The sequence below is a fragment of the Bombina bombina genome, chromosome 6, assembly GCF_027579735.1.
Source record: "Bombina bombina isolate aBomBom1 chromosome 6, aBomBom1.pri, whole genome shotgun sequence".
In the NCBI taxonomy this organism is placed as follows: domain Eukaryota; kingdom Metazoa; phylum Chordata; class Amphibia; order Anura; family Bombinatoridae; genus Bombina; species Bombina bombina.
In genome coordinates, this window is record NC_069504.1 from 188056507 (window position 1) to 188072524 (window position 16018).

General features: G+C 37.5%; 1 protein-coding gene across 2 annotated transcripts in view; it reads right to left on the reverse strand.

The window, feature by feature from the left end:
* LOC128662764 (uncharacterized) overlaps positions 1 to 16018 on the reverse strand; it is a 107215-nt gene that overhangs the window by 77945 nt on the left and 13252 nt on the right. The window contains exon 2 of one of the 2 annotated variants that reach the window (XM_053716705.1): positions 13589 to 14154. The exons of the other annotated variant lie outside the window; for it this stretch is intronic. Within the exon in view, the coding sequence (XP_053572680.1) occupies positions 13784 to 14154 (371 nt within the window). The 3' untranslated portion in view covers positions 13589 to 13783. Of the gene's footprint in view, positions 1 to 13588; positions 14155 to 16018 lie in introns of those variants that run through there. 2 annotated transcript variants of the gene reach the window in all.

Sequence of the window (16018 nt, forward strand, 5' to 3'; positions counted from 1 at the left end):
AGGCATCTATGTGCAACCAACAATCAGCAGTAACAGAGCCTATCTAGAAATGGTTTTCAGGCAAGAATATCAATTGGAAAAAACTAATGAGATAATCAAAATAAATATGACGTTGTTTTAACATTGTATTATCCATGTAAATCAGTAAAGAACATATAGCTTAATGTCCCTTTAAGGTAAAGCTGGATAAATACAGCCATTAGAAGATATTTAATTCACAGTGAGGCAAACAATACAGAAGGTAATACAAATCTGCTTGATTCTCGTGTTATACTAAGTTTCAGAAAGGGAGGTGCATTGGTTTATGATCAGCAAAGCATTACTGGGAAATATCTACTTAATTGTGGGTGGCCAACAATGCATATTTACAATGTTTAGACAGATGTATTTAGATCAAGTTCTAGATTGCATATTAGCTCATGAAAGGGACGGTAATTAAAAGCTTTTCTTTCTAGATTCATAAATAAAATATAATTTTAAACATTAACATTTAATTCTATCATCGATTTTAATTCATTCTTTTGATATTATTTAATTTACAACCATATCTAGATATGCTCAGTAGCTGAAGATTGGTGGATGCACAGAGATGCTTTGTGTGATTGGCTCAACCATGTGCATTTCAAATTCTTCTGTTAAGGATATTTAAAGAATAATCTAAATTGATAGTTACATTTTAAAGTATAAAAATGTATTCTCTCCAGATCATTTTAAGAAAATATTTTGGTATAATGTCCCTTTAAAAATAAAGACGCCATTGCCCAATAACAGATGTGAGCAGTTCATACAACTACAAGCTCGAGGTTTATTTACTAATAATAAACAAACATGTAGTTTAACATTTATAAACAGTTTATCCAAGTTTCGGACTTTATAACCAGAAATTACGCATTTCAGAAATATCGCGTGGGAAACGTATCTTTGCAACACAAGATTCACATCTTTAAAAATTAGATTCTAATGTCACGCAATAGCACACAATCGATTTGCATTATAAATACATTTAATAGAGCAATGTCAATACTTCACAATAAGTCATGAAATTTATTTAATAAACAATAAATACATACAATGTTACATTTGTATTAATAAAACTTATTTGTATTAAATAACCTGCTCGATATTAAACATTGAAATGTGTAAAACATTTACTAATGTGACTGGATTATATTTAAAAAAAAAAAAGTCAAATCAATATTTCATGGATCACGTATATTACATCTGTGTCACACATATCTGCATAACAGTCCCATGAGTTACAAATAAGTCTACATGAAAAATGTAGTAACAGCACCCCCAGGAGGTATGTGTATGGAAGTTACTAAGATATGAAACATATATATATATATATATATATATATATATATACAGTATATATATTTTTACGAACTAGCAGGCATGACATCTCCCAGGTTCACCAAGCTGGAGAGTGCTGCACTGGTCAACGCTGTCCAGGACTTCTATCCTCAGCTGTTTGGGAACACGAAGAGGTCGACGAAGCAGAGCATTAAGAAGGCCCTCTGGGCGTCTATCACCAGGGAGGTTAATTTGGTGTTGGGCGTCCAGAGGAGCCAGGATCAAATCATGTGGAGGTTGCGTCTGCACAAAAAAGTCGACCTCATAAGGGAGTGATTACAAGCCCTTCGGAGGGATGGTAAGAAAATTAATCCCTTACGGAAACTATACCTACTCACTTATGAGGTGACTTTATGCTACCTCCTCAATCTCCGGGTCCCCCGCAGATTTCGATCATCTCGCTCCTCGGCTTCTTCTTCTTCCCTCCAAGCTACTGGATCAGAAAGTCCTGACCCGGAGACCAGTGCAGCTGCTTTTCTGTCCGGTGGCCTGGGAGATCAAAGTCTAAAGGCTGAACCAGGTAAATATCAGACTTCATATAATATATTAATATTTGATTAGATTTTTAAGAAATGTGTATATAGTCATATATTCAACCTATATAGATCTCACAACATACGCTACATATGATGTTTAGATACCTGATTTTAGATTTGTCACACATGAAATAGGAGTGATGTTTCTTGCGCTCTACAGAATATGCGTTACAGAGCAAAAATGGAATTGCGCATCCTTGAAATCCCTATCATCCGCCATTTCATACATTGACTATCGAATCATAACACAGTTCTAAATATTATTTGTTATTGTTCAATATTAACAAATATTCAATTGTAATCTCGTAATAAACCCAATTGCAAATAGATTTAAAGTCTTTAGAAATGATACTTATCACACTACTATATCCAAATCAATTCTGAATCACAATGCGTAATTCCGCTTGGAATCATTGCGCAATGATCATGAAAGTTAGAATTGCGCACACACGTGAACATGTGTTTGCTGTAACTGGCATCACTTTAGACATGTTGGTCAAATCACAGATGCGCAATTCCATTTGGAATCATTGTGCAATGATCACAAAACATAGAATTGCGCACACACGTGAACATGTGTTTGATGTAACTGGCATCGCTTTAGACATGTTGGTCAAATGTATACGTTAATTAGTATATATGGGAAGAATACAGTATCCTTATTTACAATCTTCTACATAATAAAAGCTATACTAGCAAGATCAAAATAAAAAATTAACTATCTCTATCAATTGATGAGAATGCAAGAAGACACAAAATGAATTAAAGCTACAGTTAACAACATAAAAGATTGAAAATAAGAATACAGGATCTATTTATTTAGACATTAATTGAGTAAACAATGAACTCATGTGAATACAAATAGATTTGTACTTTGTCAATTAGAATTGAAAAATCAGATTGTTTGTCTCCATGACCTGATTTGTATTAATGATATCCAATCCTCATTGAATATTTTACAGATCTGGATGTTGATGCTGGAACCTCAAGCCAGGGTTCGTCACAGCATGGTGTATCTCATATTAATTTACCTTTGTCTTACAAACCTGGACATAACATTACATAATACATTCACATTGATCAATATTTATATGGCTACTCTAAGTATCTTTTCTGGTTATTTTAAAATAAGAATCACGATTCAAAGTTGGGATTACATTGTAATACAAATCTAAAATTATTAGTATTTGAAGATATTCCTTCTATTCTTGATATCTCATTTTAATGTAAGCTTAGGTTCCTGGCAATTTTATATTCTGCCCCTGTGTAGTGCTTGACATTTTTTGGATACATTTAGACAACACTAACACATTTTTGAAAATGTGCAGATTAGAATTATATACATCTCATATGTGTTTTTGTTTATTCTTATCATTAAAGGGACATGAAAACAAACATTTCACTTTTAGGATTTAGACACATGTGATTTACCACAAATTAAAATGTGCTTACATTATATAAATTGCTTTAGTCTATTGTTATCCTTATTAGAAAATCATATCTAGGTCGGCTCAGAATCAGAAATGCATTACTGGGAGTAACCGGCTGATTGTTTGATGCAGAAAATTGCCTATTTTCATTGGTTCAACTCATGTGTTCAGATACCAGCAGTACATAGTTGCTCCTTTAAAATAAAATTATAAGACAATGAAGCAAAATAGACCAAAAAAAATTTGAACGTTTTTTTTAATCACAGGCTGGATTTGAAAAATAAAAATGAATACAATTACACATTTTGAGCTTCATGTCCCTTTAAGAGAGAAGGATAATTAAAGAATCATGATGATATACTTAAATTACATATTTGATTGAAATTGCATGCTCCATCACATTCATTACATCAACATATGGACTCGACAATTCATTAACAGCGACATTGTCAAATAAAGATATTTTAATATTAAAGGGTCAATGAACACAAATTATTTCTGTTGTCTTTCAGATAGAGCATGCAATATTAATAAACGTTCTCAATTACTCCTATAATCATATTTTCGTTATTCTCTTGGTATCTTTTTTTGAAAAGCAAGAAAGTAAGTTCTGATGCAGGTCCATTTTTTGGAAACAACCTGGGTTGTTATCACTGATTGGTGGATACATTCAAAGACCAATAATTTATGAACCAAAATATTGCTTAGCTGCCTTCTTTTTTTACATAAATAGAACAAGAGAATGCAGACAAATTGATAATAGGATTAAATGTTAAATTTGCTTAAAATTGAAGGTTCTATTTGAATCAATGAATTAAAAAATTGTGGTCACTGTCCCTTTAATAATCAATATATTCATTCATCCTTACATTGTTTTGATGAAACAATATTGATATCTAAATCACATATTCACTCTTGGACTTACTTTATAGATATAAGCATACTCTAACAGCACCATGATGACATATTTTTAATAATAACTTCTGTTTTGCATTGTGATCAATATGTGTTGTGTTCTAAAAAAGATTACTGTACATTGCGCAAATGGATCTATGTGCCACATGGCTTTGGTTCGATTTGTCACCAGTTGTTATTCAAAGTGTTGTTTGTGTGTATTATCTTAAAAAGATTGATCAATAGGTACATTTAGATAGGCAATAGAATCATATGAGATGAATTGTCTGTCTAATATAGTAAGAAATTAAACATATGTTAAAGACATAATTTTCTTTAGAATCACCTTGATTAACTCATGGATTTATTGTTCATATTAGTGGTCTATTCTTCATATTTCTAAGTATATTTTTTGGAAAATTCTATACTGATGGGATTTAGTGATGTCCAAACTGTGTTCACTAATATATATCTACAGGGAGTGCAGAATTATTAGGCAAATTAGTATTTTGAACACATCATCCTCTTTATGCATGTTGTCTTACTCCAAGCTGTATAGGCTCGAAAGCCTACTACCAATTAAGCATATTAGGTGATGTGCATCTCTGTAATGAGAAGGGGTGTGGTCTAATGACATCAACACCCTATATCAGGTGTGCATAATTATTAGGCAACTTTCTTTCCTTTGGCAAAATGGGTCAAAAGAAGGACTTGACAGGCTCAGAAAAGTCAAAAATAGTGAGATATCTTGCAGAGGGATGCAGCACTCTTAAAATTGCAAAGCTTCTGAAGCGTGATCATCGAACAATCAGGCGTTTCATTCAAAATAGTCAACAGGGTCGCAAGAAGCGTGTGGAAAAACCAAGGTGCAAAATAACTGCACATGAACTAAGAAAAGTCAAGCGTGCAGCTGCCAAGATGCCACTTGCCACCAGTTTGGCCATATTTCAGAGCTGCAACATCACTGGAGTGCCCAAAAGCACAAGGTGTGCAATACTCAGAGACATGGCCAAGGTAAGAAAGGCTGAAAGATGACCACCACTGAACAAGACACACAAGCTGAAACGTCAAGACTGGGCCAAGAAATATCTCAAGACTGAGTTTTCTAAGGTTTTATGGACTGATGAAATGAGAGTCTTGATGGGCCAGATGGATGGGCCCGTGGCTGGATTGGTAAAGGGCAGAGAGCTCCAGTCCGACTCAGACGCCAGCAAGGTGGAGGTGGAGTACTGGTTTGGGCTGGTATCATCAAAGATGAGCTTGTGGGGCCTTTTCGGGTTGAGGATGGAGTCAAGCTCAACTCCCAGTCCTACTGCCAGTTTCTGGAAGACACCTTCTTCAAGCAGTGGTACAGGAAGAAGTCTGCATCCTTCAAGAAAAACATGATTTTCATGCAGGACAATGCTCCATCACACGCGTCCAAGTACTCCACAGCGTGGCTGGCAAGAAAGGGTATAAAATAAGAAAATCTAATGACATGGCCTCCTTGTTCACCTGATCTGAACCCCATTGAGAACCTGTGGTCCATCATCAAATGTGAGATTTACAAGGAGGGAAAACAGTACACCTCTCTGAACAGTGTCTGGGAGGCTGTGGTTGCTGCTGCATGCAATGTTGATGGTGAACAGATCAAAACACTGACAGAATACATGGATGGCAGGCTTTTGAGTGTCCTTCAAAGAAAGGTGGCTATATTGGTCACTGATTTGTTTTTGTTTTGTTTTTGAATGTCAGAAATGTATATTTGTGAATGTTGAGATGTTATATTGGTTTCACTGGTAAAAATAAATAATTGAAATGGGTATATATTTGTTTTTTGTTAAGTTGCCTAATAATTATGCACAGTAATAGTCACCTGCACACACAGATATCCCCCTAAAATAGCTATAACTAAAAACAAACTAAAAACTACTTCCAAAACTATTCAGCTTTGATATTAATGAGTTTTTTGGGTTCATTGAGAACATGGTTGTTGTTCAATAGTAATAAAATGAATCCTCAAAAATACAACTTGCCTAATAATTCTGCACACCCTGTATATCAATAATAGATGTAGTTGTTGTGTGGAGCCCAGACGGATCCAGCACCGATGATGAGCTGCCTTTGCAGGCTTTGGGTAAGTCCATTGACTCATTCATATGTCATTGAAGGTGTATTTGTAATAAATATTATGATCATGATTCTGATGAAGCATTACATTTGAATAAAACAGATAATTTACTCCTCTGATTATATATCTATTTATTTTTAATTTTGAAAGATTAAGATCTCAAAGCTTCTTAGTCTAAACCTTTGTGCTTCAGAACATGGATAGCATATGTTTCTTTTTAGTATAAATTTAGACAACAATCATCAAGCGATACACACATGAGAACTCTTAAATGTTCCATGTACTCTGCTTTTGAGATATTTGTAAATATACAGACACTAAAATGTAATTATTACTCATCAAGAATAACAAATCTAATGTCATTTGTATGCTCCATCAAAATGAGGGAATTCCTAACTTTGGTTCAGTATATCTGTAATGCAACATTGATGTGTGTACTTGAGCAACAGTAACATATGTTATAATATCTGATTTTAACGTGTACACAACATGTTATGTTTTACAGAGATTGATGTAACATGTGAGACGGAGGAGGAAGTGGCTCCCTTGGAGTCTGATGGTATGTCAAATCTATATAACATGTATCGAACATGTATTATTGTTTTAAAACATTCTCTGGAAGAAAAACAAAGTCTACAGCTTTGGCACTTTAAAAATTATTATTCCATTATTTGTACAATACACTACTGCCCCCCTTTCTATATCATGCAGCATGAACATGTTTGTATTTTTCTTTCATTTATGTATGATTTGTCATTAATGACATCATGATGTCACATGCATATTCCATGCAAAACTACAATAATCATCTTCTGATTGTACAGACAGTCATTGCTATTCATCTGAGTGCCTAGATGCAGATCATGGGGTATATGTATCAAGCTCCGTATGGAGCTTGATGCCCCGTGTTTCTGGTGAGCCTGCAGGCTCCCCAGAAACAGCAGTTATGAAGCAGCGGTCACAAACACTGCAGCTCCATAACCTGTCCGCCTGCTCTGAGCAGGCGGACAGACATTGCCGGAAATCAACCTGATCGAGTACGATCGGGTTGATTGACACCCCCCTGCTGGGTCTGATTGGCCGCGAGTCTGCAGGGGGCGGCGTTGCACCAGCAGCTCTTGTGAGCTGCTGGTGCAATGCTGAATACGGCGAGCGTATTGCTAGCCGCATTCAGTGAGGTCTGGCGGACCTGATCCGCAGTGTCGGATCAGGTCCGCCAGACCTTCATACATATGCCCCCATATCCTTATGTCATCATTGTTTATAAATTCCAAACCACTTCTAAGTATACAAAAAATATAATCATGTTTAAATGTCTTGATTTGATTTCATGATGTATGAGATGTTAATATATTTTAATTATATGTTTCAGATGGACCTTCCACTTCTGGGCATCAGCTTCCCGACCCTCCCCAGGCCTCTCCCCAGGTAGAAGCCCCTCCCCAGGTAGAAGCCCCTCCCCAGGTAGAACCCACTCCTGGCCCTTCCCATTACTCCTGTCCTGTCCCTCCAAAAAATGCCCCTTTGTCCCCCCTCGATGCTCTCCCTGTATTTCCACCTGTACAGCTCCCCCACCTGCTCAGCCCCCAACTCACCAGGCCCCTAACTCCCCAGCTGTTCGGGCTGCCCCAGAGCGGCAGCCCATCCCTCCCCCCTTCACTCCCCAGCCCAATCCTATCCCTCCCCCCTTCAATCCCCCCAGTCCCCAACTTCACTGTCCTGGGTGTCGGATTGTCCTTCCCAGCAACAGATGTAAGTATCATTCTAAATCCACATTATAACATATTTGATCTCATAACACTCCATATAGCAATCACCACTACTTGGATAGAACAATAGAAAATTAACTTTTTAGTACCTTATCTGTTCTATAACCCACTGGGAGTGTAATTTCTTCTGCTTGCTGTGTTTACACAGCTTGGCCTCGAGGCCAAAAGGTTTAAGGATAGGTGTGGATACCACAGGCTAAATAAACTATTTCAAATGCCAATGTAAGAACAATGGAAATACTTATAAACAATTTAATACACTCAAGCAGGTAAAGTGGATCATTGTGAACCAATTAAAGGGGAGAACATTTTTGAGTAAACTGTTCCTTTAATGGTGTATGTCTGAAGAACATATTTAATGTGTAAATCTTCTAGATAGAATATTTAATTATAATAATGATTTGTCTTTATTATTACAATGTCTCTTTGCTCTCTTTTTATTATGTTCTGTAATTATCATTAATTTTTGTTTTTTGCTTTATTTTAGGTTGTGACTCAGCATGGCTGACGCTAGAGGGTCTAGCACATCTAGAGCAGGCCATGCATGCCCAGCTACGGGTTCAGCGTGTGACTCTACAACGTATGTTGCCTTTAGAGTCAAAGCTTGAATCCATAGCTTGACATGCACAGGACGATGAGGGTGATGCTGATGACCCATAAGTGGAGGATCCAGAGATGCTCTGAGGGCGCAGATACAAATCTTCCGTCCACATGTTACTTTGTTGTTTTTTATTGTTGCCATTTGGCTGTATGTTTTCTGTTGTGCCTGTTGCACTCTTTCACCTTGCCAAATGGCTCCAATGGGGCTGTGTTGGCCTTTGTTGGCCCTTGTCAACTCCCTCCAAGGACTGTGACGCACTATGGCACCTTGTCAAATGGCTCCAATGGGGCTGTGTTGGCCCTTGCTCCCTCCAAGGACTGTGATGCACTGTGGCACCTTTTCAAATGGCTCCAATGGGGCTGTGTTGGCCTTTGTTGGCCCTTGTCAACTCCCTCCAAGGACTGTGATTTACTATGGCACCTTGTCAAATGGCTCCAATGGGGCTGTGTTGGCCTTTGTTGGCCCTTGTCAACTCCCTCCAAGGACTGTGATGCACTATGGCACCTTGTCAAATGGCTCCAATGGGGCTGTGTTGGCCCTTGTCAACTCCCTCCAAGGACTGTGATGAACTCTTTCACCTTGTCAAATGGCTCCAATGGGGCTGTGTTGGCCCTTGTCAACTCCCTCTAAGGACTGTGATGCACTATGGCACCTTGTCAAATGGCTCCAATGGGGCTGTGTTGGCCCTTAACAACTCCCTCCAAGGACTGTGATGAACTCTTTCACCTTGTCAAATGGCTCCAATGGGGCTGTGTTGGCCCTTGTCAACTCCCTCCAAGGACTGTGATGAACTCTTTCACCTTGTCAGATGGCTCCAATGGGGCTGTGTTGGCCCTTGTCAACTCCCTCCAAGGACTGTGATGCACTATGGCACCTTGTCAAATGGCTCCAATGGGGCTGTGTTGGCCTTTGTTGGTCCTTGTCAACTCCCTCCAAGGCCTGTGATGCACTATGGCACCTTGTTAAATGGCTCCAATGGGGCTGTGTTTGCCCTTGTCAACTCCCTACAAGGACTGTGATAAACTCTTTCACCTTGTCAAATGGCTCCAATGGGACTGATTTATCAATTATTTTTTGTAACTTTATCTTATTTCTTTATGTTTTATGACATAATAATAAAATACATGTCATTCCAATATTATTTGTCCTCTTTATTCATGTTATTGATTGAAATCTATAGTTAATGTGGTTAATCCTTAAAGGGACATGAAACCCAAAAATTGTCTTTCATGATTCATAAATATAATACAATTGACAATAAATTTTATATTTACATCTCAAATGTAATTTGATTCATTTTCTTGATATACTTTTCATAAAGGTTTATCTTTGCAAGATTATGATTAGCATAGAACTGAAGTTCTCTATATATATTGCTGGTTGTATATATATATATATATATATATATATATATATATATATATATATATATATATATATATATATATATATATATATTTACTTTTTTTGGCACATCCATGTGTTTATTTATAAACTATTCTTAAATTGATGCACCTTTAACAAATGATCCCAGGATTGATGCAATGAGATAATCTATGTAAATGTGTAATTTGATGTAAATAGTATCCTCTCTTTGAATCCTGAACTTAATTGTTTGTATTTCATGTCCCTTTAAGTGATGCTGACCACAATTCTTAAGGAATGGATATGCAGTTCTAATGTATTTTTGACCTTTTTACACCAACATGGACATATAATATTTGTAAAAACAGAATATTATTTGAATGTTGACAGCACATGCAATTTCACTTATATCTTATTGTAGTAGTGTAACAAAATCAATCACTGTGTGTAATGCGCATATTTTAGATGATTAATATGTTTCTCTTATTCTTTTTTCTCTTTAATTATCCTACGATATATTGCTATAGGTAGGCTGACCATATTTCAACTTGAATAAGTGAAACGTTTGATCAATACATGTGCATTATTGTTATTCCAAAGAAATATTTTAACATATCTGAAAACATCCCTGAGATATGTATTTGTCATGTGTCCCTTTTTAAATGTTAAAGATGGGCACCATAGCTATAGGTAACATATAATGTATAAAAAATCCCTATTTTCATAATGTATCTCCTAGCATTCTTTTTCATTTAAAGGGACATGAAACACAATAATCCAAAGATTAAAATTCAATGTGAAAATGTATTTCAAATTGCAATGTCGTACATAATCGTGTAGCATAAAATGTTGTTTTCAAGTCTATTTAAACCCTGCTGCTTGATAAATAGTTAATAATCCTTTGCTTCTAATAAAATATATTCTTAGTTTCAACAATGGATTCTATTTCATATATCACAGTATTACGTTATCTAGCGTGACATTCATAGCTACCAATATTGACATGCAAAGCTGTCAAATGAGTCCTTGTATTGGCTGACACTTTTACGCGATCTCAGATGCACCATGTTGCATAGGACGTTACAAGCCAAGCTGTCAAATGAGTCCTTGTGTTGGCTGACGCTTTTACGCGATCTCGGATGCGCCATGTTGCTTAAGACGTCACATGCTAAGCTGTCAAATGAGTCCTTGTATTGGCTGATATTTTTACGCAATCTCGGATGCGCCATGTTGCTTAAGAAGTCACATGCTAAGCTGTCAAATGAGTCCTTGTATTGGCTGACGTTTTTACGCGATATCGGATGCGCCATGTTGCTTAAGACGTCACATGCCAAGCTGTAAAATTAGTTTTTGGATTGGCTGACGTTTTTACGTGATCAAGGATGTGCCTTTGATTGGATGCCGTTTTTGCGCGATCTCGGATGCGCCTTTGATTGGATGCCGTTTTTACGCGATCAACGATGCGCCATGTTAATTAGGACGTCACATGCCAAGGTGTTAAATCCGTCTGATTGGATTATGTAGTCCCGCAATATTTGATTTTGCATGTAACCCACGTTGTGAATGAGAAGCCAGGTTTAAAACCATGGCGAGTATGGATTGTGTCACTCATGTACATTGTTCAACCATAAATGATAAAGAACACAAAAATCTCTTTTGATGGCTGTCTCATTGAATAAACGAATGAAAGCAATATGCTTTCCTTCATAAGATATTTTAAGGCAAGGGCAAATCCATGAATATAGTCCATCTTGTTTAATATATTTGTCAACAATATTTTCCTTTTTATAAATAATGACTGTGTTGTGTTGAATTTTCTACATATCTAATTCCTAAAGAGGCGCTATTGTATCTGAATTAAGTAATCAATATGCATTGACCTTTATCATATGCTAAATATATGAGATGCCTACTTATTCTAGATGTTGTGGTATTTTTTATTAAAGGGACATTATACACTCATTTTTTCAACACATATATGATTTTTCTATCTATTTATATAGTCCTTTTTAAAAAAATCAATGTATAGTTTTGCTTATGTTTAAATAACATTGCTGTGATTTTCTGACTCCTACCCAAGCCTCAAAGTTTGATGTGAGTAACATCAGCTACCTTCTCCAGCTTGCTCCTGTTTGTGTAAAGTTTCTTTTCATATGCAAAGGAAGGGGGATTGTCTTATTTTCCACTTGGAATGGCCTTTCAAGCTAACTTTTCAACATAGCTAAACAGATTTTATAAGTAAGTCTTTAAACTGTTTTATCCTGGATTTTTATATCAGTATCTGTGCATCTTGTTCTTTATAGTAGTGTCTATTACATGCAGTTCTATGAAAATTAGTGTATACTGTCCCTTTAATGTAAATGCTCAGTATTGTTTCATGTATGAGTTCCACATTGTTAATCTCCAAATATATTACTGTGAGCATATTTATAAAGTAACTTGTAAAAGGACCTGAAACCATATTCCTTCTAAATGAAATGTCTTTCTTAAATAATTCAAACACAATAATGTCTCTTTAAGAAAATAGACTTTATTTAACACGTCAATAGAAATATGGCATACAGGCTTAGTATCCTATTCCAATATTTTATTGTTTCAACAAGTACATGTAGATATACCAACAATCCCTAAGGATTAGTATATGTTAGCATATGTTATTTTTTAAAGGGACAGTCAAGACAAGAAAAACAGTAATGTCCAAAAATGCAATTTTTCAAAAATATATCTCAAACGTTTATCACCAATTTATCTTAGTTTTCTTGTTATTCTAAGTTGATAGCTAAACCTAGGAGGTTCATCTGCTCATTTCTTAGAGCTTGAAGAGTGCATCTAATCTGAATGCATTTTCACCACTAGAGGGCATTTTTTTGCATTTTCATATAGAAAACATTGAGCTCATGCAGTATAGTTACCCTGGATTGATCAGTGATTGGCTGAAATGCCGGTCTGTCAAAAAAACATAAATAAGTGGTTATTTTTCAGAGGCATAGATACAAGGTTAATCACAGAAGTAACATGTGTATTTCTCTAAGTGTTGTTTTTCCAAACTTGATAATGCGTAATAAATTGTTTTCTTTGTAAACAACAATAATGTTATGACTGTCCCTTTAAGCTGTGTTGTTGTCATTCAAACAGTGATATGCCATCATGTATAATTGTAATGGTCATTTTGTTTGAGATTAGAGAAACAGTTTGGACATCACATCACATAAAACAATCAATGTAATGAACAAGGATAGATATGTGATGATGTGGTGTCCACACACTTGTAAACCACACTCTGCAAACAATCTGCCTCCATGGACACGGTCCCATAAAAGCAGATTATATACAGAGTGTGGTCCACAAGTGTAAGAAGACCACATCATCGCAAACCTATCCATTACACATTAAATAAATCAATATATATATAGCAAAAAAAACTTACTTCCTCTTCCTTCCCCTTTTCCCACGAGACTGAGGCTCTGGGGGAGCAACTGCCCCCTCCGACGAGTTCTCATCGGAGATGTTTGGGGAAGAGGGGAAGGAGGAGTACTGGGATCACCCGGCTGAGGAGGAGATTGAGGAGTACCAGGAGCAGATGGCCCAGTAGCAGATAGCCCAGCAGCATATGGCACGTTATGCGCCTCCAGGAGGAACTGCAATATATCTCTGAGAGTATGCAAGATCTCTCTTTGGTCTTAGCGAAGCTCTGTTTGTTCTTGGAGAAGCTCTCTTTGATCTTATCGAATGGCATTAATTGCTTCTGTCAGCTGGATTCTGCTTTCCACATTTTCCCTCCGGGAGGCATGCATCTCTTCCTGAAAATCTCTTAATATCTGAACCTCTGCTATCTCCTCCTGAGGGGCTGCTGGTGCACGGTGGGCTGTTGGTGCAGGAGGGGCTGTTGGTGCAGGAGGGGCTGTTGGTGCAGGAGGGGCTGCTGGTGCAGGAGGGGCTGCTACAGGAATCTCTTCTGCAGTGGGAGCTTCTTCAGAGGATGGGGATAGAGGGATGTCTTCCATGTCTCCCTGAGGTGGCCAGTCATCTCCACCACTCTCATACCTGGGTGAAGGAGGAGCCTGTAGTTGCTGTGCTGCCTCCTCCCCAGACTCTGTATATTGTAAAAAGAAAGAAATTGATATATTAGCATAGTTCCAAATAAAGATGTAAATGCTTTTGCTTACAATAGAATTACAAATGCAGCCTCATTAATCCACTTTGAAATATAACAATCAATATGATTTTCACATTTTCCAAACCATGTTTCTGATATCTATATGGTCAATCTGAATGTGTTTTTGCGTTTGTTTTCAGTCTGTTTAAATGCACACCTAACCTGTAGCCTAGATACTAATGTAATCGCAAGGTAATTGTGAATGCGTTTACGTAATAATGTGTAAAAAAGCCTAATTACATTAATCATAACCTTGAATGCATTCTTTATTTTTAATGTAAAGAGATTATTAAATGAGCTGACCGGCAGATGAGAGTGGCAGGTTCCCGGTATCGACTCCTCCAATCCCGACTATGGTCACCTCGGAGATGCTGGGACGCAACATTTCCTCCCATTTGGAATACTCCACAGTCATTTCAGGCCTGCCACCAGTCCCTGTTGAATATTGGTACTCCCTGGAGATCTTTCTTTTGAGTTCCATTTTGCAGTCCCGGTAGCGATGCTTTATAGACTCAACATCCCTGTTATTGGCCCCCCACTGCATTAACTGCATCCGTGATCTCCAGCCATAGTTTCCTCTTCTCCCTAGGGGTGGCCTTCTGAGCCTGCAGCCTCCTAGCCCTGTCCATATAAGCCTCTATGAGGGCCTCCTTCTCCTCCATAGTATACCTCACCTACCTAGTCAGCTTGGTTTTCCCTGTGATGGTGTCCTCTGTTTCCCGTACTGTGAAGCTCTACACTGCCCGCCACTGGGCCCAGCCACTTGTTCATCTTGAACAAAGTGGCCGGGTCCACCCACCGCTTCCTCCCTCCTTCCTCTCCCCCTTCCTGTCCCCCATCCTGTCCTGTTCCTCTTCCTCTCCCTCTCCCTCTCGCCCTCCCTCTCCCTCTCCTGACTAAGCTCCTGCCTGACCTCCTCTATAACCTCTTGTCTGAACTTATTCCTGAGGAACTCTAATAGCTGTGGACTAATCTGCCCCCTATCCCTCCCTACTGACATACTCAACCAAAAAGTAAATGTGCCCAAATGAAAGGGGGTCAAAATAAATAACAAAAATTAAAAAGTGCTCAAAGTGTGAAAGGGATATAAATAAAAGAGGTTAAGGATATTTAACCAAAAAAATGTATAAGAAGACTAAAATGAGGATATGTAAACAAAATCTAACTATGGGATGGGTATGGGCTTAAAGGGAATGGGGTATGGGATGAAAGGGAATGGGATTACAGGGAATGGGCTATGGAGTGTAGTATGAGAGGGGATGGGGTATGGAGTGTATGTAGTGTTATTGATAAGTGTATGTATGTATTGAATGTGTTTACGTGTAAATGTGTTAAGTATACAGAAAAACCACTCGCACTCTCACCCAAACCAACTCTCGCTCACTACCGTCTGTCACTAGCTCACACTACCACTAACTCACTATCTCACACTACCACTAACTAACTAACTCTCTGACACTACCACTAACTAACTCTCTGACACTACCACTAACTAGCTCACTATCTCACACTACCACTAACTAACTCTCACACTAACACTAACTCACACTACCACTAACTAACTCTCACACTAACACACACTACCACTAACTAACTCTCACAATAACACTAACTTACTCTCTCACAATAACAGTAACTCACACTAACACTAACACTAACTCTCACAATAACGCACTAAATCTCTCTCCTCTCTAATCTCCAAAATCCCTCCAGCAACGCAGTCAAATAAGCCATGCTTGTGGCATGCTTATATTCCCTATGTAAATGTTTAATGATGTACCGGTTTGCCTTTCAAATTATG